The 23,690-nt window shown below is 37.4% G+C and overlaps 3 protein-coding genes across 4 annotated transcripts; 1 reads left to right on the forward strand and 2 right to left on the reverse strand.

Moving 5' to 3' along the window:
- The first annotated feature begins 227 nt into the window (after nucleotides 1-227).
- On the forward strand, nucleotides 228-17,127 carry rudimentary (carbamoyl-phosphate synthetase 2, aspartate transcarbamylase, and dihydroorotase rudimentary). Of its 2 annotated transcripts, none has more exons than XM_012488460.3 (26): nucleotides 228-468; nucleotides 1,689-1,827; nucleotides 1,981-2,266; nucleotides 2,355-2,671; nucleotides 2,749-3,313; nucleotides 3,395-3,628; nucleotides 3,704-4,348; nucleotides 4,410-4,962; nucleotides 5,037-5,412; nucleotides 5,477-5,903; nucleotides 5,965-6,163; nucleotides 6,244-6,395; nucleotides 6,467-6,571; nucleotides 12,204-12,452; nucleotides 13,054-13,305; nucleotides 13,369-13,533; nucleotides 13,632-13,793; nucleotides 13,870-14,041; nucleotides 14,116-14,231; nucleotides 14,418-14,835; nucleotides 14,917-15,260; nucleotides 15,333-15,474; nucleotides 15,543-15,613; nucleotides 15,709-15,887; nucleotides 15,974-16,178; nucleotides 16,466-17,127. In XM_012488460.3, the coding sequence occupies exons 1-26, from the start codon at nucleotides 348-350 to the stop codon at nucleotides 16,661-16,663; spliced, it is 6,792 nt and encodes a 2,263-aa protein (XP_012343914.2). In that variant the 5' UTR covers nucleotides 228-347; the 3' UTR covers nucleotides 16,664-17,127. The 2 variants fall into 2 exon arrangements, with proteins under 2 accessions (XP_012343914.2, XP_086768472.1); XM_086912346.1 differs by lacking the exon at nucleotides 228-468 and adding an exon at nucleotides 579-1,141.
- Nucleotides 6,425-11,193, reverse strand: LOC116414640 (uncharacterized). Its single transcript, XM_031917439.2, has 4 exons — nucleotides 10,863-11,193; nucleotides 9,608-9,915; nucleotides 7,821-9,532; nucleotides 6,425-7,488 (listed from the first exon to the last, which is right to left on the reverse strand). Exons 1-4 carry the CDS (start codon nucleotides 11,075-11,077, stop codon nucleotides 6,901-6,903), a joined length of 2,823 nt encoding a protein of 940 aa, XP_031773299.2. The 5' UTR covers nucleotides 11,078-11,193; the 3' UTR covers nucleotides 6,425-6,900.
- LOC100871033 (uncharacterized) lies at nucleotides 17,096-20,755 on the reverse strand. Its single transcript, XM_003695092.4, has 3 exons — nucleotides 20,442-20,755; nucleotides 18,327-18,471; nucleotides 17,096-18,235 (listed from the first exon to the last, which is right to left on the reverse strand). The coding sequence occupies exons 1-3, from the start codon at nucleotides 20,497-20,499 to the stop codon at nucleotides 18,076-18,078; spliced, it is 363 nt and encodes a 120-aa protein (XP_003695140.1). The 5' UTR covers nucleotides 20,500-20,755; the 3' UTR covers nucleotides 17,096-18,075.
- Between the last annotated feature and the right edge of the window lie 2,935 nt (nucleotides 20,756-23,690).

Genomic DNA, 23,690 nt, shown 5'->3' on the forward strand with positions numbered 1-23,690 from the left:
TTATGAATAAAAGTATAAAGAAGAAAACGAAAAAGATTTTCTACACGAGCATTTTAAATTTAAATTCAATTGGTGCCATAAAATGGCGCTTAAATAAATTCCAGTGTATCGAACCGGTATTAGTCACGTGACATGCGCAAAGGATTGTACGCATAAGAACGAATAAGAGAAGTCCTATCGGCTGGAGCCGCGTTTTATAGCGTTGCGCGCAGGTCTGAAAGCAATTCCGTAAGAGCCTATGTTTGATCCTCGATGTATAAAGTGTACCTTTGACCTATACTATGAACAGTGTTCACCGGTCATCGGATCGAGAACACGCCGAAAGTACTCCGTGATTCGTTAAGAAAATGCATAAGCATGCGGCCGATCTTAATCGTACACACAAAATCGCTTATCTTCTCCTCGAAGATGGTTCGGTCTTCCCGGGAAGACATTTCGGCGCGGAGAGACCGGTCGATGGTGAAATAGGTGAGTGTACGAGCAACACGTGCTCGTCCATTGCGTCTACGCACGTGCATGGCTGTTTCCACGATATAGTTTTATCTGTCGTTATTCTTTTGTTATGTATATATACATTTGATTTTAATTCAATAAGCATGATCGTTGTTCCCTATAATTGAGCTATTCTTAAACGGATGTTTGAATAAAAAACAAGAATGATATTTATACGTGATTTTTGCAGACAGTGAATATTAATTAAATAACCACGTGGATATATTAAAATCATTTTATTACAACTGTGTTTTCATATGTTATATTTATTAAACAATCATCGCATTGCTGCACTTCATACAAGAAATTTCTTTATGTATCAGACATGTTTTGTTTATTTTTTCTGTGATACTTATCTTTATATTGACAGTAAATTTTAAATTTAAACACATGGTATATTTGAAGATTTATATTTCGTAATATATGATTTATTTTAAATGTACACAGCAATTTAATAAAGTAGTTTATTGAGATTATCATTTTGTCAAGATGAATAAAAAATTATTGCAGAGGTTGGAAAAATGAAACTACAAAAAAATTAATAATCTAATGATATTTTAAATCTTGAATAATATTAAAAAACATAAAGTGTTTGAAATTTTGATCTAATTAAAAAATGATGCAACATAAGGATTTCGTTAAGGTGCAGGTAATTTGAAATAACGATATTTCAAATTATAAATCAATCATTTTGTTTATAAATTGATTAATCGATATCCTGCATCATTTATTATTTTTCATCTTCGAATTGCAATTTCGTATTGAAACCTCGTGTTACATTTTATATTTGTAAAATTTACATGAAATCATAAAATTTAAGTGCAAATCAAATAATCTATCTTAAAATTTTAATTATATTTTCTTGCTGAGAAATTTTTGGAAATTGTTTTATTTTTTTTATAGATTAAATCGGAAATATTAAAATTACAGTTTTTATATAAATGTTATTGGTTAATAGGTCATTCATTTTTACTATTTACGATATTACAAATTAGATAACATTAATCATTTCAGATACTTTGGTAAATTATCAATATTCCAAATGTGCCGCATTTTCTTTAATAATTCATACGTTTCAATTGTTTTCTCAATACTTTTTTGATATAAATATTTACATTTCGAACGTTACTGTTAGAGTTTAAATTATTCTATATGTGTACATATACACACTATTCGCATTGATACATTTTTTACAGTTTTCCAGACCGGTATGGTGGGTTATCTAGAGTCGCTTACAGATCCTTCCTACCATGCTCAAATTCTAGTGCTCACGTATCCATTGGTCGGAAATTATGGAGTATTTGCCCACGAAACGGATGAACATAAAATACCATAGTAAGATGTTGAAACATGATATAACGTTGAAAAGGAACAATTTTTCGACTTTTTTTTTTTTTTTTTTTTTTTATTTTATTACTCCATTTTCCAGATAGATAATATTGAAAAATTTTTTCAAAGTCATATGACGATGACTTTTTACTCTTGCAGTTGGTTCGAATCTGATCAAATTTGGGCCGCTGCTTTGGTGGTCGGTGAAATTTGCGAAACCCCGAGCCATTGGCGTCAAATCAAAACTCTGTCCGAATGGATGAAGGAACAAAATATCCCCGGCATATACGAAATTGACACCAGAGCTTTGACAAAAATTATTCGCGAGAAAGGCACTTTGTTAGGTAGAATCGTGCTCGATCTGCCAACTTTTAATCCCATTCCCTCTTTAACTGCCCCGATAGAGGATCCGAACAAAAGAAATCTCGTTGCAGAAGTTGTCCAGGTATATGGTCCAAAGAATTATATTTACGATTTAGCTATTCCAACCTTTCATCCCATTGAGATTTATTATTTTGATCATTGAATTTTAGTCTGCGCAAAGAACGTACAATGCCGCCGGTTATCCTCGCATATGCGTGGTTGACTGCGGTTTAAAGTACAATCAATTGAGGTGCTTGATTAATCGAGGTGCTCGATTAGACGTTGTGCCTTGGGATAACAATTTAAAGAATATCGATTACGACGGCTTGTTTCTGAGCAATGGACCAGGCGATCCGACTAAATGCGAGGCAACGATCGAAAATATTCGATCCATTCTCGAATCACGCGCGAGGAAACCGATATTCGGTATTTGCCTCGGACATCAATTACTTTGTATCGCAGCTGGTTGCGTCACATACAAGATGAAGTATGTATTTCCACGTGTTTATCTTTTAATCGCACGTTCAACGTTTCTCTTTGAAAGCATATACGTTTTATACACAGTTACGGAAATCGCGGTCATAATCAACCGGTCACACATCATGGAACCACTCGTTGCTACATGACCATGCAGAATCACGGATTCGCCGTAGATGCCAGTCAATTACCAACCGATTGGGAACCACTTTTTACCAACACCAATGACAACACTAACGAAGGCGTCATACATTCGACGCTCCCTTATTTTTCCGTTCAATTTCATCCCGAGCACTCGGCCGGCCCTCAAGATTTGGAATGCTTGTTCGATGTTTTTCTCGACGTCGTGGTCGACAATGCAAAAGGGGGGCAACTTTCCGTGAAGGAAAGATTAAACCGTGAGTTGAGCTTTTGCGGAGAGAATAGCAAGTTGTCGGCCAGGCCGAAGAAGGTGTTGATTCTGGGATCGGGCGGGCTCAGCATCGGGCAAGCGGGCGAATTCGATTACTCTGGATCACAAGCGATCAAAGCATTGCGCGAGGAATGCGTGCAAACGTTGTTGATCAATCCCAATATCGCAACAGTGCAAACGTCGAAAGGCATGGCAGATAAAGTTTATTTCCTGCCTATTATACCGGAATACGTGGAACAAGTAATCGATGATCGGTTTTTTAAAATTTTTAAGAAAGAAAAATTCTTTCTTTCTTTTCCGATAAATACATTTTTATTTCAGGTGATACAATCGGAACGACCAGACGGCGTGCTTTTAACGTTCGGTGGGCAGACCGCCCTCAATTGTGGCGTCGAGCTTGAGAAGAATGGGATATTCAAGAAATACAATGTGACAATTCTAGGGACACCGATACAATCAATTATAGAAACGGAGGATAGGAAGATTTTTGCAGAACGTATAGCAGAGATCGGCGAAAAGGTGGCGCCAAGCGCAGCGGTGTACTCCATCCAGGAGGTAGAGAATCGAAGTTTTTCACGAGTTTAAATTTTGCCACGAGTTAAAAAACGAGTGTATTTTGTCCTGTCTCAGGCGTTAGATGCGGCCGAAAATTTAGGATATCCCGTAATGGCCAGGGCGGCATTTTCCCTCGGAGGTTTGGGATCCGGTTTCGCAAATTCCATGAAAGAGTTGCGAAATCTTGCACAACAAGCGTTCGCTCATTCGAATCAATTGATCATCGACAAGTCGTTAAAAGGTTGGAAAGAGGTGGAGTACGAGGTCGTACGGGATGCGTACGACAATTGCATCACAGTTTGCAATATGGAAAACGTCGATCCCCTTGGGATTCATACAGGGGAATCGATCGTTGTCGCTCCAAGTCAAACTTTGTCCAATAAAGAATACAATATGCTTCGAACGACAGCTATTAACGTGATCAGACACTTTGGCATTGTCGGTGAATGCAATATTCAATACGCGCTGAATCCAAATACCGAGGAATATTACATAATCGAAGTAAACGCAAGATTATCTCGCAGCTCGGCTTTAGCAAGCAAGGCAACAGGATATCCATTGGCTTACGTGGCCGCGAAGCTAGCTCTCGGTGTTCGTTTACCGGATATTCACAATTCCGTCACAGGAAAGACGACGGCTTGCTTCGAGCCCAGCCTCGATTATTGCGTCGTCAAGATCCCGAGATGGGATCTCGGCAAATTTCACCGGGTGTGCACAAAGGTAAGCGTAATAATGCTGCATTATTTTTATCAACAATGAGATTCTCGTTGATTCCTTTTAGATCGGCAGCTCCATGAAAAGCGTGGGAGAAGTTATGGCGATCGGGCGTAAATTCGAGGAAGCTTTTCAAAAAGCTTTGAGGATGGTCGACGAGAACATCAACGGTTTCGATCCGTACGTGAAAACACCGAACGACGAGGAATTGGAAAAACCGACGGACAAAAGAATGTTTGTACTCGCAGCCTCTATAAAGGCTGGATATACGATCGATCGATTATACGAGCTCACGAAGATAGATAAATGGTTTCTGCACAAGATGAAAAACATTATCGATTATTACCTGGTCTTGGAGAATACGGATCACACGAAATTGTCGCACAACGTTTTGCTACGTGCGAAACAAATTGGATTCTCGGATAAGCAAATTGCGGCCGTGGTTAAAAGTTCGGAATTGGCCGTCAGGATACAAAGACAGGAGAGTAATATACGGCCGATGGTGAAACAGATAGATACGGTGGCCGCTGAGTGGCCGGCCACCACGAATTACCTTTATTTAACTTACAATGGCACTACACACGATGTCGAATTTCCCGGTGGATACACGATGGTGATAGGTGATAGGAATAAAACCAATAATTTCATTTGATTAATGGAATATCGGGGGGATATACATCTTCTTTCTTTCTAGGATCCGGAGTGTATCGAATCGGTAGCTCGGTAGAATTCGATTGGTGCGCCGTCAGTTGCCTGCGCGAATTGCGAAATTTGGGAAGGAAAACGATCATGGTGAATTACAATCCGGAAACAGTGAGCACCGATTACGATATGAGCGATCGACTGTACTTCGAGGAGATATCGTTCGAAGTTGTGATGGATATTTACGACCACGAATGCCCGGAGGGGATAATTCTATCCATGGGCGGCCAACTGCCGAACAACATCGCTATGGATCTTCATAGACAACAAGCGAGAATTCTCGGCACTTCGCCCGAATCTGTGGACGGAGCTGAGAATCGTTTCAAATTTTCTCGTATGCTCGATGGCATTGGAATTTCCCAACCCAGGTAAACGGGCATAATTAACGTAATAACGAATTATTATTGTCATTCTAACCTAATAATATTACAGGTGGAAAGAATTGACCAACTTGAAATCCGCCATCGAATTTTGCGAGGAAGTTGGCTATCCCTGTTTGGTACGTCCCTCTTACGTGTTGAGCGGCGCTGCGATGAACGTGGCCCACTCGAATAACGATCTCGAGTCGTACTTGAAGAGCGCGAGCGAAGTGAACAAGGAGCATCCAGTAGTCATATCGAAATTCATTCTCGAAGCGAAAGAGATAGACGTGGACGCGGTCGCCTTTGACGGAATTATCCTTTGCATGGCGGTGTCGGAGCACGTGGAGAATGCGGGCGTCCATTCGGGTGACGCCACTCTAGTGACGCCGCCGCAGGATATCAACGCGGAAACCTTGACGAAGATCAAAATGATGTCGAAGGCGATCGCAGCGTCCCTCGGCGTCACGGGTCCCTTCAACATGCAATTGATCGCGAAGGTAAAGCAATGGTTGAAGAGATAAGAAATGGTTATGAAGATGACGCGTTTTATCTTTGCAGGATAATGAACTTAAAGTGATCGAGTGTAACGTTCGAGTGTCGAGATCTTTCCCTTTCGTATCGAAGACGTTGGATCATGATTTCGTGGCTATGGCCACGCGATTGATCGTTGGAGAGGCAGTGGAACCGGTGGACGTACTCGCTGGGTGTGGCAAAGTCGGGGTCAAAGTTCCACAATTTTCTTTTTCTCGTCTTGCAGGTGTGATAAGAAAAAATATATATATATATATATATCGTGCGTAAAGACACAACTTTATAAATAATAACATATTTGCACAGGGGCTGACGTGATGTTGGGAGTAGAGATGGTATCCACGGGTGAAGTAGCTTGTTTCGGGGATAATCGATACGAAGCTTATTTGAAAGGAATAATGAGCACCGGTTTTCACATACCTCAGAGAGGCATCTTGCTCTCGATAGGAAGTTTTAAAGTAAGATTTTTAATTAATAAAAAAAATTAAAAATTGTTATGTTCGTTATTATTTTTGTTTTGTAATTACAGCACAAGATGGAATTGTTACCGTCTATTCGCAGTCTTCATAAGATGGGTTATAAATTATACGCTAGTATGGGTACCGCAGATTTTTATACAGAACACGGAGTGAAGGTAAGTGAAAAGGACATGTTACGAAATATTTTTTATTACGAATTTTTAAAACATACGAATATTTAAATATTTACATTAACTAGTCGAAAGTTTAAGTTACATAATTAGATTTAAATAATTTAAATTTCGTCTCACTATATTCTATTCTATTATTCTATTATTACGTATATTAATTTTTCTAAATGTAGGAATCACGTTTTCTAATTTTTTTTTTTTTTTAAATATAAATAGTTTTTTTAAATTAAATAACAATAAATTACGGATTATTTGCTAAAGCTTGAGAAATTTATTAGAGGAATTGGTCGCGTCGTGCTTTGTCGCGCGCACTTTTAAATATTCGTAGATTCTTTTAATTTGATAGAAGTTAAAAATGGCAGCGATTGAGGCTTATTTTCTTTCGATTTTAAAATTTGATTCTCGTTTTGACTAATCGTTACGCTTTTACTCCCACTTTTCAAGTTCAAACTACCCGGCTCTTCGTATTGTCTCTCATGAACAATTGCTTTTATAACAATACGATTATTCTCTTCATCAGATCGCTTCTCTGACAATTTTTGTTTCGTTTCCGTTGAATGAACAGTTTGTTTCGATGTAAAGCGATCGTTCAACGATTCAACGTATATGGCCTTCTCCGAATTTTTTAGGGAAATATTCGACGGATTACTTGACGGATCGTTTTGCGGTTTTGAGCTCGCCGTCCTGAGACTTTTTATTTTCTCACGATAACTTTTAGCATCGTTCCTGTAATTCTCATCCTCGAAAAGGAGAATGGACAATCTATCGGCTTGATTGAGATACGTAGTTTTCTGTCGATACGCTTTGTATTGATTGCAACACTTAGCAATTTCTATGAAATGCTCTATGAAGAATTTCAAAAGTATACATAGCCTTGGACCTTCCAACTCACCGCATCGAGTCTGGAAAAAAAAAAAAAAAAAAGAGAGATGAATAAATCGTTAGCTTTTTCTAATCAATAAAATGTCATCCCACGTGATATATATCGTTTGAGGATTACAGATAAATACTACAATTATTTAGATAAGATTAGAACGCAAATAAATTAATTTAATTGTATTGTTCCTTATCGTGGTTAGAAATAGTTCGTCATTTGTCAAAGGCATACGATACAAATTGTTTTACAAAAAAGAGTATCAACAATGTAACAATATAATAATAACTCGAAGAAATACGAATTCGAGCGTACATACATCGCTTTTCGTAACATTCAGATTAATTCAGAGATTCTTACCGAGATTTCGATGATAGAATCCGTAGCTTTGCGCGTGTTGATCAACGTTTTATTGGTGATGGATTGGACGGGATTTGGCTTGGCCCGTTGCTCCTTCACCGTGTCCCAAAATCCTCTCTCGTCGTACTTGTCCTCCTGAACGACCACGTTCTTTTGCTGCGGTTGATTCCCGATGTATCGGTTCAACGTCGGATTGACGAGGATCAACGTTTCGCCCGTCAATATTCTCAGCAACATCTCGAAATCCAATCTCGGGAAAAAATTATTCCTGTACTGGATGTTCTCCATCGCGTGAAAAACGTACATGATCGGGTTCTCGGTGATCCGCTTCAGCTGCTTCTGCGTGTGGAGAAGGTGTTCGCAGGGTATCCGCCGAAAGAGATTCCTACCCTTGATGAAGTAATCGTTCAACACGGGCTCGTTCTGGCTGATGTTGTAATACAACGAGTTGAGCAGCTTCAACAAACACCCCCCCGTCCCGTAGTCGGGCCATTTCGACGGCTTGTCGTTCTCCTCGATCATCCAGAACAACTTGTGCCTTATATGAGCCGTCGTCATCCCGAACATGGTGTCGAATACCGGCCTCATGAACGTCTTGTGCAGCATTAAAGCGATCAGATACACCTGCACCTGGGCCTGGGTCATGCATGTCTCGAGATACCTTTCGGCGGTCGGGAACGTGAGCTGCCATTCGAGATCCTCGATGAGATTGCCGTTTCCACTTTTCGCCACGTAGCCTTCCGGCACGACGTAACACCCGAAATCTTTCACCTTGTCGATGTCGTTGTCCCTGGGCCAGCCGTCCCTGGACCTGTTCAACCACTCCTTGGCGCAGATCGGCCACTCGAGCCAGATTGCGGGTATTATCTCGTACTGTTCTATCTGGCTGTCCTTGAACGCGTCCGATATCATGATTTTGTCACAGTAGAGCACGCATCCCTCCCGTTTCACGTCCTCCACCGTCTCCCGGTCGAAGTACAACGAGTCCCCGTACCGGTAGACGAACAATTTGATGAAGTGTTTCATGAACTCGGTGCTGCTCACGTAGTACAGGTCGTAGTTGTGACGGTTCAGGGCCAACCTGATCCTTCGCTGCTTGCTGTTCAACAGCTGCATCTTCTCCTCGGCCGGGTTGTAGATCTTCCCCTCGCTCGTGTACGTGACCTTTTTGAAGCAACGCTTGGGAAATTCCCCCTTCGTTATCCAAGACTCGTCCATCTCGTCGAAGGTGGACGAGGCTTGGGACACTCGAGAGCTGTGGCTCTCGTTGTACGTCGCGTAATTGTCGGAACGGTAGCCGGAACTGTTGCTGCTCGGGTGATCCTGGTTCCCCAACGTACCTTCGAACTTGGACTGTTGCGCCTCCTTCTGCCACCCTCGATTCTCTCGCTCCCCTCCTCCTCTCTCCTTCGACCGAGTCCTTCGCTCCTCGGATCCACCGTTGTCGTAATTGCCGGGGCGGGACAAGTCCTCGATCAAGTTGGGCATCGATCTCGCGTGCTTGAGCCTGCTTCTCAACACCTCCTGCTTGGATTTGTACGCGATCGCCGAATTCACGGATATATTCGAGCTTGGCTTCGGCCCGTAAATACTGCCATCGCTGTACGACTCGTCGTCGTCCTCGAGTATGGACGACAGATCCATACTGTCGTCCTCCTTGGTCGTTTTCCTTTTCAGGAAGAAATCGTCCAATACTTGAAGCTGCACGTAACCTGGAAAAAGAAGGGGGAGGGGGGGAGGAGAATGGTTGGATTTTGAATTTTCAAATTTTATATATATATATATACCTTCGTGTTTCGTGGGTTTCAACAGTATGTTGTACATGATGGAATCGTTCACGTTGCTGTAATGCTGCGACGAGTAATTCTTCTCCGTGATGTCGACGTTGTCGTGGATCATGTATATGCGGACAGGTTGAAGGGGTTCGATCGTCGGACGAAAATTTTGCCGCCTCGAGATGAAGCCGATGTGGCGGGCGATGTGCTCCTGAAGAATGTCCGGAATCAGGACCCGTTTCTGCGGGGGCAATTGCTGGTTCATTTTCTTCTCGAGGGAGGACTCCTCGAGGAGCGTCCTCTTCAGATGCTTGATTTCCCTTTTGGAAAAAAAAAAAAAAAAAAGAAAAGAAAAGAAAAAGGAAAACGGGCGATTATCGAATGAATTAATTTTTGATCGATCGATCGATTTCCCTTGATAAATATCGGATTTTATCGCGTACACGTGTTAATCGCGTTATCGAGGTCACCTGTGTGCTGGATGTGTCACAGACAATCGGAAATTGCTCGTCTAATTTCACATTTTTGACGTAACACTTTTGGGGGAAAAGCGTTTTACTTTGAGAAGGAATTTATATGTTTAGAACACGCGATCGTATTTAAGGATAAATTTTTTTAGAAGAGGAGATTGAAACGTACGGTAATTATCGGTGTGATAAAGTTATGATATAATTTTGATGACACACGATCATTGAAATCGACCCAATTCGCTATAATGGTTCTTACATTATTTTATCGAAGTTGTGTTATATTATACACGAACACAGTGAAAAGTGAAAAAAAATACCAAGTTGAGATAATGTTTTTACGTGATATTCTATTTTGAAATAGTTCATACGCGCGAGATAATATCACGAATCTATTTTTTTTTTTTTTTTTTTTTTTTGTTATCGATATTCAAAGTCACGGAATATAAATCTTTAAAACAACAGGAAACGAGTATCGATAAATGTGGAATCAATTTTTTTCAGTAAGGAAAAATTAACGGGGGAGGGGGGGGGGAAGGAAAAAAAAGAATAATCTGATAAAAAATAACGATAATGAAATTAAATCTCGTTTGAAAAGTCACGATGCGACGAAAAGTGTGAGTCACGCGGTGAAAAAAAACTTTCGAATAATTTTGAATCATTTTCTCTCTCTCTCTCTCTCTCTTTTTTCGCGCAAAAAATATAGAAATTTACTTTTTAAAAAATCGAACCGACTCGATTTCCCGATCAAACGATCTTGGAGAAAGAAAAATGGAAATATCTTCTTATAATAATCTTACTCTTCGTAATTCCCGAAGAATTGAACGCACATCATGAGATTGTTCAGTATGAACAACTCTGGATTCCTTCTGATAGTTTGCTTCAACACGGTTAATTGCGGATCATTCGCGAATTCCTCGATCTGATCGGATAATTTGCCTTCGAACCGAGCACTGTTCCCACTCTTCCTGCCCGTTTTCCCCGCACGCTTCATCTTCGATTTCGAATTTCCCATCTCTTCTTCGCTGCGCTCGCAAGAGTCAAGTCAGTGGTGATGTTCGATTTGTTTTTTTTTTTTTTTTTTTTTTTTTGACTATGAACTGTCCCCTCTCATCTCCTCACAAGACGGCCACGGAATGTTACTCGTTCTCGAATCGGCCACTTTGACGAAGTCAACGGCGGCGAAGTCATGACGCGTCTAAAAAAGCTCGTATTCAACGAGTGTTCAACGAGACAATAATCGAATATATCGTCGATAGGTATCGACGATATATCGTCGTCGTCTTCTTACCTATCCTCTTATCATCGCGAGTCAGCGAAACGTTTTAATCGTTTCGCTCGTTATCGTCTGTCGAGGTAAAATAGTATAAGCAAGAGGAGCGGGGCCCTTCTTGTTTTCGCACCAATAAATCGTCTGAGATCTAAAAAAAAAAAAAGAAGAAGAAGAAGAATTACGCGAAATGAAAATCGAATGAAAAGCGATATTATCGGTAAAGTAGAGAGAAAGTAGATTGATTGTATTGATTTTTTGATCGAGCTTCTTAAATTTCAGATAAATTTAATCTGTCACGTCCTCGTCTTCTCGCGGATTAACGCGAAAGGAAAAGAATTAGGATTAGAACGACGGGGGAGGGGGGGAAAGAGAATTTTCTTAATCACGAATAATATTGATTTCGTGAGGTTAGAAAAAATGGAACTTTATCTAATCTCAAGTCTAAATAAAATCGATCGATAATTATTTGTTCGATGTACACACATCGAATCAAAAATATTCTTGTATCTTTTTAGTAAGTTTACAACGCGATTTTCTTCTTCTTCTTCTTCTTCTTCTTCTTCTTCTTCTTCTTCTCGCCTTTCGAATTTCAAATTGCGAAATGATGTTCCAGAAGTTCCAAAATGATGCGGGCGTATTTCGAAAATGTATTCGAAATATAAGCTTTAACGCGTAGAATCGACGTTATCGATGTAGATACGATAGATCAGATAGAATCTAATGTTACTTAAAAAAAAAAAAAAAATAAGATAAAGAAATGAAGCAGAATACGTAGGAATAATAAAATTTGAAAAGAATTAACGATGAAAGGAAACGAATGATGAATGAATTTTCTCTCTCTCTTTCTCTCTCTTTCTTGAAATATTAGGTAGAGCCTGTACAATGGACGTTCGAGAATATCAGCGTGAACGAAGATTCCAGCCCGAGCGAACTTCGACATCTGGCCGACTTTCTATCGAAGAAACAATTTGATCTTGTGATTAATTTACCAATGAGGAACGGCGGTGCACGCCGAGTTTCCAATTTCATGACACACGGATACCGTACGAGGAGGCTCGCCGTCGATTATTCCGTTCCTTTGATCACGGATGTTAAATGTGCTAAATTGCTCGTTGAAGTGAGTGCAAAGTTTGATATTGAATTTAATAATCTCGTCTAAAAGGTTCGCAATAATTTCAATTGTCGTCGCTCCTGCGTTTAAGAGAAAACGTTTGGCACGTGTAGACTTATTTCTTTTTTTTTTTGAAATGACGTATACAATCGAATAACACGTACAAGCAGACGTAACTCGCCGAGTTGATAAAGATAAGAATAAAGAATTTAGAGTAAAATTTTTTGGAGAAAGAAAATCGTGCTTGAAATTTTCGAGCTGAAATTGATCAATAGAAAGAGTTATTCTATTCGTATAGAAGAAGAAAAGGGAAAAGAAAAAATTAAATGTGAATTTTATATCATCGATATTATACAATTTACCAATTCGATAATTTCTTCATTTTTTCATTCCCGCTTCGAAAAGTTGATTTCAAACTTGATTTTCTACAAAAACCATAGACGAAATAAATTTTACAAATTTTTTTTTTCATATCGGCTCGAACGTGTTATTCAGCCTGGAACGCGTGCAGCCACGTAGCTGAAGCGAGCATATATAATTGTCGACGCCACTGTTATGATTATCGTGGACTGACGTCACAATAAATACGCATTCTGTTTCGTCGTAGGCTATGAGAATGCTCGGCGGACGTGCACCTCGAATGAAAACTCACACGGATTGTATGTCATCGCGGACGATGATTAAACTTCCCGGCTTGATCGATATTCACGTGCACACGCGTGATCCTGGCGCAGTTTACAAAGAAGATTTCGCTTCTTGCACGGCCGCTGCACTCGCCGGAGGTATCACGATGATCTTTGCCATGCCCAACACGAATCCTGCTGTCGTCGATCATCAATCATTCGCTCTGGCGAAAGAAGTGAGAAAAAAAGAAAAATGCTGTTTGTCTGCCGACTAAAAAAAAAAAAATTCTTTTTTTCAGCGCGCCCTTTCAAACGCGAGATGCGATTACGCAATTTACGTCGGCGCCTCGTCCGACAATCACAACATAACGGCCGAATTAGCTCCCTTAGCGGCTGGACTTAAAATGTATCTGAACGAGACTTTCACAACACTCCGATTGTCCGATCTTACCGCGTGGATCAAGGTATTATTGTTATTATCGATTCATTGAAATTGCTGGCCAAACTTTTCGTTTGTAAATATAATTAATTTCTTATATATATATTTTTTTTTTTCAAACAGCATTTCCAAAGTTGGCCAAAGAAGTATCCCCTTTGCGTTCACGCCGAAGGCCAAACAACTGCTGCGATTCTCTTGCTGGCTGGCTTGCATAACAGGCCTATCCACGTCTGCCATGTAGCTCGAAAGGAAGAGATTCAAATAATACGCGCGGCCAAAGAGAAAGTATGCTGTTCAGTTATTACAAGTTTTATCCTCTATTCATCCGTTTACGACAATTGTTTCGTTTGTACATCATCAGGGAATGGCTGTCACTTGCGAGGTGTGTCCTCATCATTTGTTCCTATGCGTGGACGATCTTGAACGGATAGGGCCAGGCCGAGGCCAGGTGAGGCCGTTATTAGGAACCAAGGAAGATCAACAAGCTCTTTGGAATAATTTAAGTATAATCGATTGCTTCGCCACGGATCACGGTTAGTTTCAATTCTTCTTTCTCAACTTTTGCAGATTTGAAGAAAATAATAAAATTGTGCCTTTGTCGTTTAAGCGCCCCACACCTTGCAAGAAAAATCCAGCGAAAAACCACCGCCTGGATTCCCCGGCCTCGAAACTATGCTTCCACTTTTATTGACCGCTGTTCACGAGGGAAAATTAACGATAGAAGTAATTATAATACTTATAAAATTGACGATAATTTAAGATTCCAATCGAGATATCGTATAGAAAACATTCCTTTTCGATATGTCATTGTCGTGAGATAAATGATTCGTATCTTGTTCGATCAATTCTTTTTTTTTTATCAGCATAGAAAGAAATTTTACTTTCTTCTTCTTCTTTCTTCCTTTTTAGGATATAATAGACAAACTCTATAGAAATCCGAAAAAGATCTTCAACGTGCCAGATCAATCGAACACCTACATCGAAGTGGACCTCGACGACGAGTGGACGATTCCGGAAGCGATGCCTTTCAGCAAATCAAAGTGGACGCCTTTCGCTGGAATGAAAGTTCGTGGTTCTGTTCATCGTGTAGTGCTTAGGGGAGAGGTTGCCTACGTCGAGGGGCAAGTTCTTGTAAATCCTGGCTTCGGCCAGGATATTAGAGAGATTCAATCGAAAATGAAAGTTCAAACGATTGTAAATGCGCCTGTCATCGACGTAACTACTAGTCGGCCGAACTCGGCATTGGATGGCCTTTTGTCGCCAAACTACGAAAAGTACAACAATTATATCGAGCGGATAACGGATATGTCGGAGGAAGATCAAAACGGTGAATGAAAAATTCTGATCGCGAGTTTTCTCCTCTTGCTCTCCATTAAAAATAATTTCATTTATCCCCATCGATTTCCAGAATCGTACGCGCATCTGTTGCAAACAGCGGCTCACAAATCGAACGTTCACTTCGCCTTGGATGTGGATACGCGCGAACATTCGAAACTCGTAACAAGTCAACAACGCACAATCTCACCCCTCCCCATTAGCAATGCGACGAAATACAAAAGCGACAGCAATCCCAATCTTCTATCGACTTCGGTGCCACCGATCACATCGGTCCACGTTTGTCACAATCTAGTCGGCCACAACATTTTGACAGTGGATATCTTCAACAAAGACATGTTAAAGGATATCTTTAATCTCGCGGAAATTCTTCGCAGCGCCGTTAGAAAGGAACGACTCCTGGATCATATTTTACGGGTAAGAACGTATAATTTACATTTACATACCGCGATAAATTCGTTTTCAATGTTGATCTTTTTGCGCGTACAGGGAAAGTTGCTGGCTACGATCTTTTACGAGGTTAGCACGAGGACGTCTTGCAGTTTTGCGGCCGCTATGCAACGGCTTGGAGGAAGTGTGATATACATGGACGGTACAACTTCGTCGGTAAAAAAGGGAGAAACTTTGGAAGGTTTGTGTATATGAATAGCGAATAGATAATAATCGATCAAAATTTAACTTGACGAACGAATTTTACAGATTCGGTGATAATGATGGCTGGATACGCGGATGTGGTGGTGCTACGACACCCCGAATCTACTGCCATTGCGGTAAATGTTAATTTTTTGTTATCTTTGGTGTAAAATATTTGCGAAAATATTTAAGAACAAATGTACTATTTGCCGTATAAATGGTTCGTGTACAGAGAGCTGCCCAACACTGTAGAAAACCTTTACTGAACGCCGGTGATGGTATTGGAGAACACCCGACTCAAGCGTTGCTCGATATTTTTACGATAAGAGACGAGATCGGCACGGTGAACGGATTGACAATCACCATGGTTGGGGACTTGAAACATGGTAGAACGGTCCATTCCCTGGCAAGGTCAGAAATTGTTTGCGTGCAATTTTTAGAATCTATAATCAATCAAAGAGTTTAGAGCTCGATTAAATATTCGCTTCGCGTTACAGATTATTGACTCTGTACAATGTTGAGCTTCGTTACGTGTGCCCAACCGGCCTTGGTATGCCTGACCATGTTGTCAAGTACGTGTCTGATCACGGAATACGTCAGGACAATTTTACCTCTCTCGAAGAAGCTCTTCCCGACACTGATGTTCTTTACATGACACGCATTCAAGAAGAACGTTTCGCCTCCCACGAGGAGTATAAAAAAGTAAGTCGTCAATAAAATATAAAATTTTCTCTTAACGTGATAATTATTAATTATACGTTATATGATCTTGACCGAAATTTAATTATCAAGATAAATCTTATTTACGTATTTAGAATGAGATATGGAAAAAAAAAAAAAGTCACGAAAAAATCATAAGCAGATAAACATTTTTTTCATTTTTCGAAAAGTTATATCATAAAATCGAATTCTTCGATAAAACCAAAAGTATTATATCACATTGATTAAATGTGTAACAATGTGTAACAGGAATATTGGTATATTTACAGGTTTGCGGGCATTTCATAATAACTCCACAGTTAATGTCTCGAGCGAAAAGAAAAATGGTAGTGATGCATCCTTTGCCACGAGTTTTCGAAATCAGTACAGAATTTGACACGGATCCACGTGCTGCTTACTTTCGACAAGCCGAAAACGGCGTCTATGTTCGAATGGCACTTTTGGCAATGGTTCTTGGACGTGCGTGACCTTATTCGAAAATAAGGACAACAAGTTTCGATAGATCAAGATTAGCTTGATTTTAAATGTATTATCAATAATATATAAAAGAAAGACAAAATGTTTCCAATTGCATTTCCAATTAACCGAGATAATGATGACGTTTTGCTGTTGATCAAAGGAATAAATATCGTCAAGTGGCATCTTCGAAAATAGAAATAGCTAAAAATAGGAATGATAAGCGAAATATATTTTGACCGAGGCGAGTCAAAATATTAAATTCGTCCAAATTACAATAAAGAAAAGGAAGACATTATTTTATTAATACCCGCGTAATTTGATAAGAGTATATTTTGATAATTTTTTTATCTTTGTGTAATATATTTACAAGAAGAATGAAATTTATCACCGATACCTCCGCTTCATATATATCATTGTACACAGATGGATAAAACCTTATATTTTGTAATAAAATCTTTTATTTTTGACAATACATTTATTTACAATTTTCTTTCATATGTACACGTACAATATACGTATAAGTGAATACTTATGTTTAGAATTAATATACAATTACACGTTAAATGCTAACGTGTATATTCGCATATATCATAATAAGCGGACATATTCGCTTTTAACATCAGCATTTTCTTTCGTACTTTTACCAGTTAATCGAATTAATCGAATCATTAGTAATAAGATGATTGTTTCATTGGAACATCGATGTTTCATCGTTTATCAACTGTTATTAAGATCGAAAGAATGAGTAGACCTCAAAAGAATAGACGATATTGTATAAATGAAAATACTCGTATTCAACTCGTTTCGCAGAAAGCTTGCCTTTACGTATACATACTCTACATTCTCAGATTTGAACGAGTATGCGATCGCGTTCTTTCATCTTTATTTTATCTCTGAATGGAAGATTAAATAATTGAGCTAACAATACCTATACATATTCGATTATTTGAGCAATTACTAAAAATTTAGATCCGTATCGTTGACTTTCAATCCCTTTAAAATTACTATTTAAATTATTGTTACTTAATAAATTTCTATGTTCACTTTTAAAAACAATCGCTATAAATATGCGATCGATGCGATCGAGAGAGTTGATAACTATATATATATATATATATATATATATATAAAATCATGAAAATCACAGTTACACGAAATGATATTGAGTTGAAGAACTTTGCGAAAGATAGGTTATTTGCAAAATTTGATCACGTCATTTACACGTATAAACACGATAAGTCCACTCGATCTATGATTAACACAATTTTCCGTGTATATTTCTTCTGTTGATTTTTTAAATTTTTCGTCGAACTGTACTTTTAACGACTTCCTTCCCGTTTAACGAAGAAATTGGATAGGAGTTGGACCGGTGGCATTTCGTTCCTTATGCGCGTTGGAAATCGACGTATCGCAAGAGATGTCAGACTATAACATCACGTGTTCGAAAGCCGGCGTCGCTAGCACCGTTTGGGCACATATCCGATGCCAAGGATTTCGCGTCCTCCTTTTGATTTTTTCTCATTCGAGACAATGGTGGCATTTTCAATTTCAATTTCTTTTTCTTTAAAACATCCTTCTTTCTAAAATGGGAATAAAAATTAAATTACGAATCGATCCTTTGTTTCCTCTCTTTCGCGAAAAATGTCTCCCAAAGGGAAACGAGTTACGTACTGATGCTTGCAATCGATAAATATCCCCATTGAAAATAATATCACTATAGCTATGATGATACCGATCACCACTACCACCAGCGTTACTATCGCGTCCTCTTCTTCGGGAGTAAAGGGTTCCTCTGTCGTTGACCACGACACTTCTCCTGTCCAACAGATAAAAAAATACATGATAACGATAAATGTGCCGATGGGACAAATTTAAAAAAATAAAGGTTGACAAATTTTTTTTTACACACATTCTTGCTTATTCTTTTGCTTATTTCCCAACAGCTTATTATATAAATTTCCGGTCAATGACCAAACGAGGTATTGCGAGATTTGATCTCTTGCAACATTCAACTACGAAAAAGCATAGTCTTGCACATTTAAATTTCACGCGATATATACACAGGTTTGGTCATACGAGGGGAGGACGAAAGATTTAATAATTCGACATTGGATTGACGTCATCCCATGACTTCCGTTCTTCGGATAAGAAGTTGTGGATGACGTCTTTTCGAGCACATACGCCACCCTGAACAGATTCGACCGTCCAGACGAAACAGGAAATGAAAGGGTCTGAAACTGTTTGCTGGAACGCAATCACTGGCAAACGAAAAACGTCTTATGCGCTTGTTCGAAAGCATCATTATCGCATACATACGCTGTGTACTCGTGAAAGTTCGTTGTATCAAAAGTTGGTCGGCAGTTTTGGAATAACGCATTAACGGTACATGTTCGCGAGTATACGAGTATTATCGTGGTTAGATTCATTAAATCATCGAAGCTAAAACTTGTTCTGGTGGAATTAAAACATAACAGGAAAGATCGTGCACGGTTGATGAAACATCCCTGTTTGTTTCGTATCGTAAAATTCACGAAGAAAATCTATTTTCTATGGAGTTTTTAAATTATGATATTTATTTACAGTATTGTATTGTTTGATGCATCGAGGAAGAAATTGAAAGTCTTTTTTATTTTTCATTGATCCAAGTGTTTAAAACTTTCAATTATTTACAAGTATTTAAATCAAGCATATACATTGTTCGGAATTGGATGATTTTAAAATTATAATTTTATCTTGAAACGATAGAATCTATCTTTCGTTTATGATAAAATTAATTGAAAATAATACTTTCCGTTGAAAATGAAAATTTATATATTTAACGCCCATTGATTAATACGAGGGGCGTTAGATGCATTGGTATCAGTTCTACACCGATAAATTTACGTACGTAAAAAATGATATGTTATTAATAATATATATTCTATTTTAGATTTTTATAATTCTTAATTTTATGAAAAGGATGGTATTATTTTAATTTCGTGGAAACGATCTTTCAGACAAGGAAATATTTTTATAGGTTACCAAGAAATTTTATCACATTTGCGCAATTGCTTTTAATTTCTACTTCATATAAAACAACAAATCACGCTGATAATATTGAATGATAAATATCGCAATAAGTAGTCATGTAACCAGATCCGACATAACTGTTATTACAATCGTGTGATCACGACAGGTTAGCAGAGTATAACAATAAGACTTTATCGATGCCTGTACGTACCAGTACCAGTGTATACCTATCCTTTCCTCTTGTGTCGCGATTTGTTTGTTATAAGCAAATACTTGTTTTCATCCAATAACTTGATTACCTTCTTCTCTTTTATAATGTCAGTGTACGTAAATCAAATTTTTTCTTTTATTTAAAATCCCACCAGATATATTTGAAATAGAACTCGTCTCGATTTATATGAAATTCAAATCCAACATTCTCCGAATAAAGTTTGATCTCGTGATATTATTGATATTATGTTACAGTCGAAGAATAAGTAGAAAAACCGGAATAATTTTTTTCTATACGTTTCGTCCCTTATACAATCCCTTGTACACACTAGCTAGGTATGTGTATAGGCGACGAGAGAAAAGCAAACGTTCACGTTTTGCCACCTGTTGCGTTTTGTACAGAACCTAAGATTTAGTCTCAATTTTAGATGAATTTAGCGAGAAAATATAAAAGAAGGAAAGTTATCGATCGTTTCACTTTAAACGAGTTGTTTTCTAATAAAATTTTGTTAATCAAATTTTGATATAAAATTAATAACAAGTCTACATCGAATTAATAACAATTACCTTTGGTCGATAACGCATTTCCAAGACTGTCATTGACATTCCTGGCGTGCATCCCCATATCAGCGATCAATCTTTTCCTCTTACTTCACTTTATTTGCAGAGAAACGTTCGGAATCGTCCACGATTTGACCGGTTCGAAATCACGAAGTAAACTGTCCGCCACATGCCTCGAGTCAAGTGATACGCTTGGTGAGGCCTCTACGAGGCAAACGGAAACCGCAAGCGTGCAATGAAGACCGACAATAATGAGCCAACAAGAAGAAGAAAGAGAGGTTAGCTACGCTTCGTGGATTGCGGGAAGAGAAAGGAGGGGCAGAGAGGAAAGAGAAACCTCACGGTCTCCGTCTGAGATTCCATGAGGATCGACATATAACTTCCATTCACCGTCCGTGATTCACGTACAATCTGGCATGTACAATTAACCTCGCTTGATAATCATTTCTTCTAAACTCTCCTTTGCTTTTAATAGTTTTTATGTCTTTTAGCGTGCAACTAATTATTAAAACAATAAGAAACAATTAATTTATTACTTCTCGTTTACTTTTATGTGATAATACGTTAATATTATATATTAATTATTTATTTAATAGAATAAAGAATCTCTAGTTTTGACAAAAGTTTTTAACTAATTTTACCATTTTAGAGATATATATAGAATGTCAAATAAATAATCTAGGAAAAGATGAATGATTCTATATGAAGAAATAAGTCAAAAAATAGAGAATATAATTTTCTCTATTGAGTCTTCGCTTTAAAATAAATCAAATACAACAAATTTTCAAGTACAAATGAAAGTGGTTATTTCCCGATTAGATAATGATGAATTTCTCTTTTGATGAGTGAGTTATCAAAAAGAAGTAATTATATATGTGAAAATATACAGAAAATATAGAATAAATTTTTTTCATATAGAAATTAATTTAAAAAAAAATTGAATTTGACAATTTACCAATTATACGATTTTTTCAATATATATAATTTCAATTTTCATGGAAACAAAGAGTGATAAAATTTTACTATTTTACTATTTTTCGATTGTATTATCGATATGGATATCATGTACTTTGAAAATGACGTCAAATTTTTGGAATTTTAAGATTTCTTAGAAATAACGTCGAATTCTTGGAATTTTTGCGATTCTTGAACGAGAACGAAATTTTTTACTAAAATACAATTTTGTATTAGGAGAACATAATCAGAGGATGGTTCGAGAAATTTTTCCAAGAATTTTAGCAGTGGAAATGACATCAAATTCTGAAATTAAAAACGCGTTAAACAATCATTATAAGTTCGACTAAGCCAAATATACGTAAATAGAATAATAATTAAGAAATATGTAATTTTGATTATTATGTTATATGTATATAAATGTATGTATATAAATATGTAAATAATATACAATAAATGTTATTTTTCAATAAATAAATGAATTTTTTATTTAAAAAACATTTCCCACATTCCTATATTCCTTCCAGTCCTTTAGATTTAAGTAAATTATAAAAAAAAGGTTCCAGAAAAAGAAAATAATAGAGTCTTATAAAGTAAGTATAAAAAGTAAGTAGAACGAAAGCATAAGGTAAGTACAATTTCCTTTTTCATTTATATTCTTCTGTAAAAAAGTAAAAAAAAATGAATAAAAAATGAATTTTTGTACTATAAAAATGTAAATTAAATAGAAATAGCTCGAAAATTTTAAGCAGTTCTATGAAATAACATCAAATTCTTAGAATTTCTAAAATTCTAGGAAATGATGTGAAATTCTTGGAATTATCGAAATTCATAAAGATTTAAATTTTTGCCCAAAAATGCGATTTTGTATTAGGAGAACATAATACGATAGGAGGTCGATCGAAAAATTTTTCCAAGAAATGACGTCAAATTCTCGGAATCACTGAAATTCTTGGAAATGACGTCAAATTCTCGGAATCACTGAAATTCTTGGAAATGACGTCAAATTCTCGGAATCTCTAAAATTCATGGAAATGACGTCAAATTCTTAGAATTTCTGAAATTCTTGGAACTGACGTCAAATTCTTAGAAATTTCCTATTTAATTTCGAACGATCCGAACTTGCAGCGAAAAATTCAATTTTGTATTAGGAGAACATGATACGATAGGAGGTCGTTCGAAAAATTTTTCCAAGAAGTGACGTCAAATTCTTGGAACTCTTCGGTACTGTTCCACATTTTTCGATGTATCTCGCTTATTTTTCGAGATATCAAAAAATGTTTCGAATAAAAGTTGCTTGGTTTCGAGGGGGGCACCTCCTGCAGCTGTCCATTTTTTTATAAATAGAAGGGTTAAGGAGTTATAAACACGATTGTGGTTTTTTTAAATGGGACTATATATTTTTTAATACACCAATCGTTGTCCCATAGTATTCTCTATAAAAAAGTACTAAGCTATATATGGCAAAAAACTTATAGTTTAAAAAATAATTAATAACTTCTAAACTAATGGTTTTTTACGAAAAATACCCCTATACATTTTTATAGAGATTGCCAGGATGCATCTATTTGTGCATGAAAATGTGTATGGTGCTATTTAAAAAAATAAGGATGACCTTGATAATTTTTTTATGAGCTGATCCACTAAAAAACTGAGGGCACCGGAATATAGCCCTTTCGAAACCATACAACTTTCATTCCAAACATTTTTTAATATCTTGAAGAATAAGCGAGATATTTAATAAAAAAGATTGGTATCGAAATTCCCTGATCGAAGTAAAATATTTGTCCAAAAATGCGATTTTGTATTAGGAGAACATGATACGATAGGAGGTCGTTCGAAAAATTTTTCCAAGAAGTGACGTCAAATTCTTGGAACTCTTCGGTACTGTTCCACATTTTTCGATGTATCTCGCTTATTTTTCGAGATATCAAAAAATGTTTCGAATAAAAGTTGCTTGGTTTCGAGGGGGGCACCTCCTGCAGCTGTCCATTTTTTTATAAATAGAAGGGTTAAGGAGTTATAAACGCGATTGTGGTTTTTTTAAATGGGACTATATATTTTTTAATACACCAATCGTTGTCCCATAGTATTCTCTATAAAAAAGTACTAAGCTATATATGGCAAAAAACTTATAGTTTAAAAAATAATTAATAACTTCTAAACTAATGGTTTTTTACGAAAAATACCCCTATACATTTTTATAGAGATTGCCAGGATGCATCTATTTGTGCATGAAAATGTGTATGGTGCTATTTAAAAAAATAAGGATGACCTTGATAATTTTTTTATGAGCTGATC

Source organism: Apis florea, unplaced genomic scaffold, assembly GCF_048593485.1.
Source record: "Apis florea isolate Af1SG1 unplaced genomic scaffold, ASM4859348v1 contig_1794_pilon, whole genome shotgun sequence".
Taxonomy (NCBI): domain Eukaryota; kingdom Metazoa; phylum Arthropoda; class Insecta; order Hymenoptera; family Apidae; genus Apis; species Apis florea.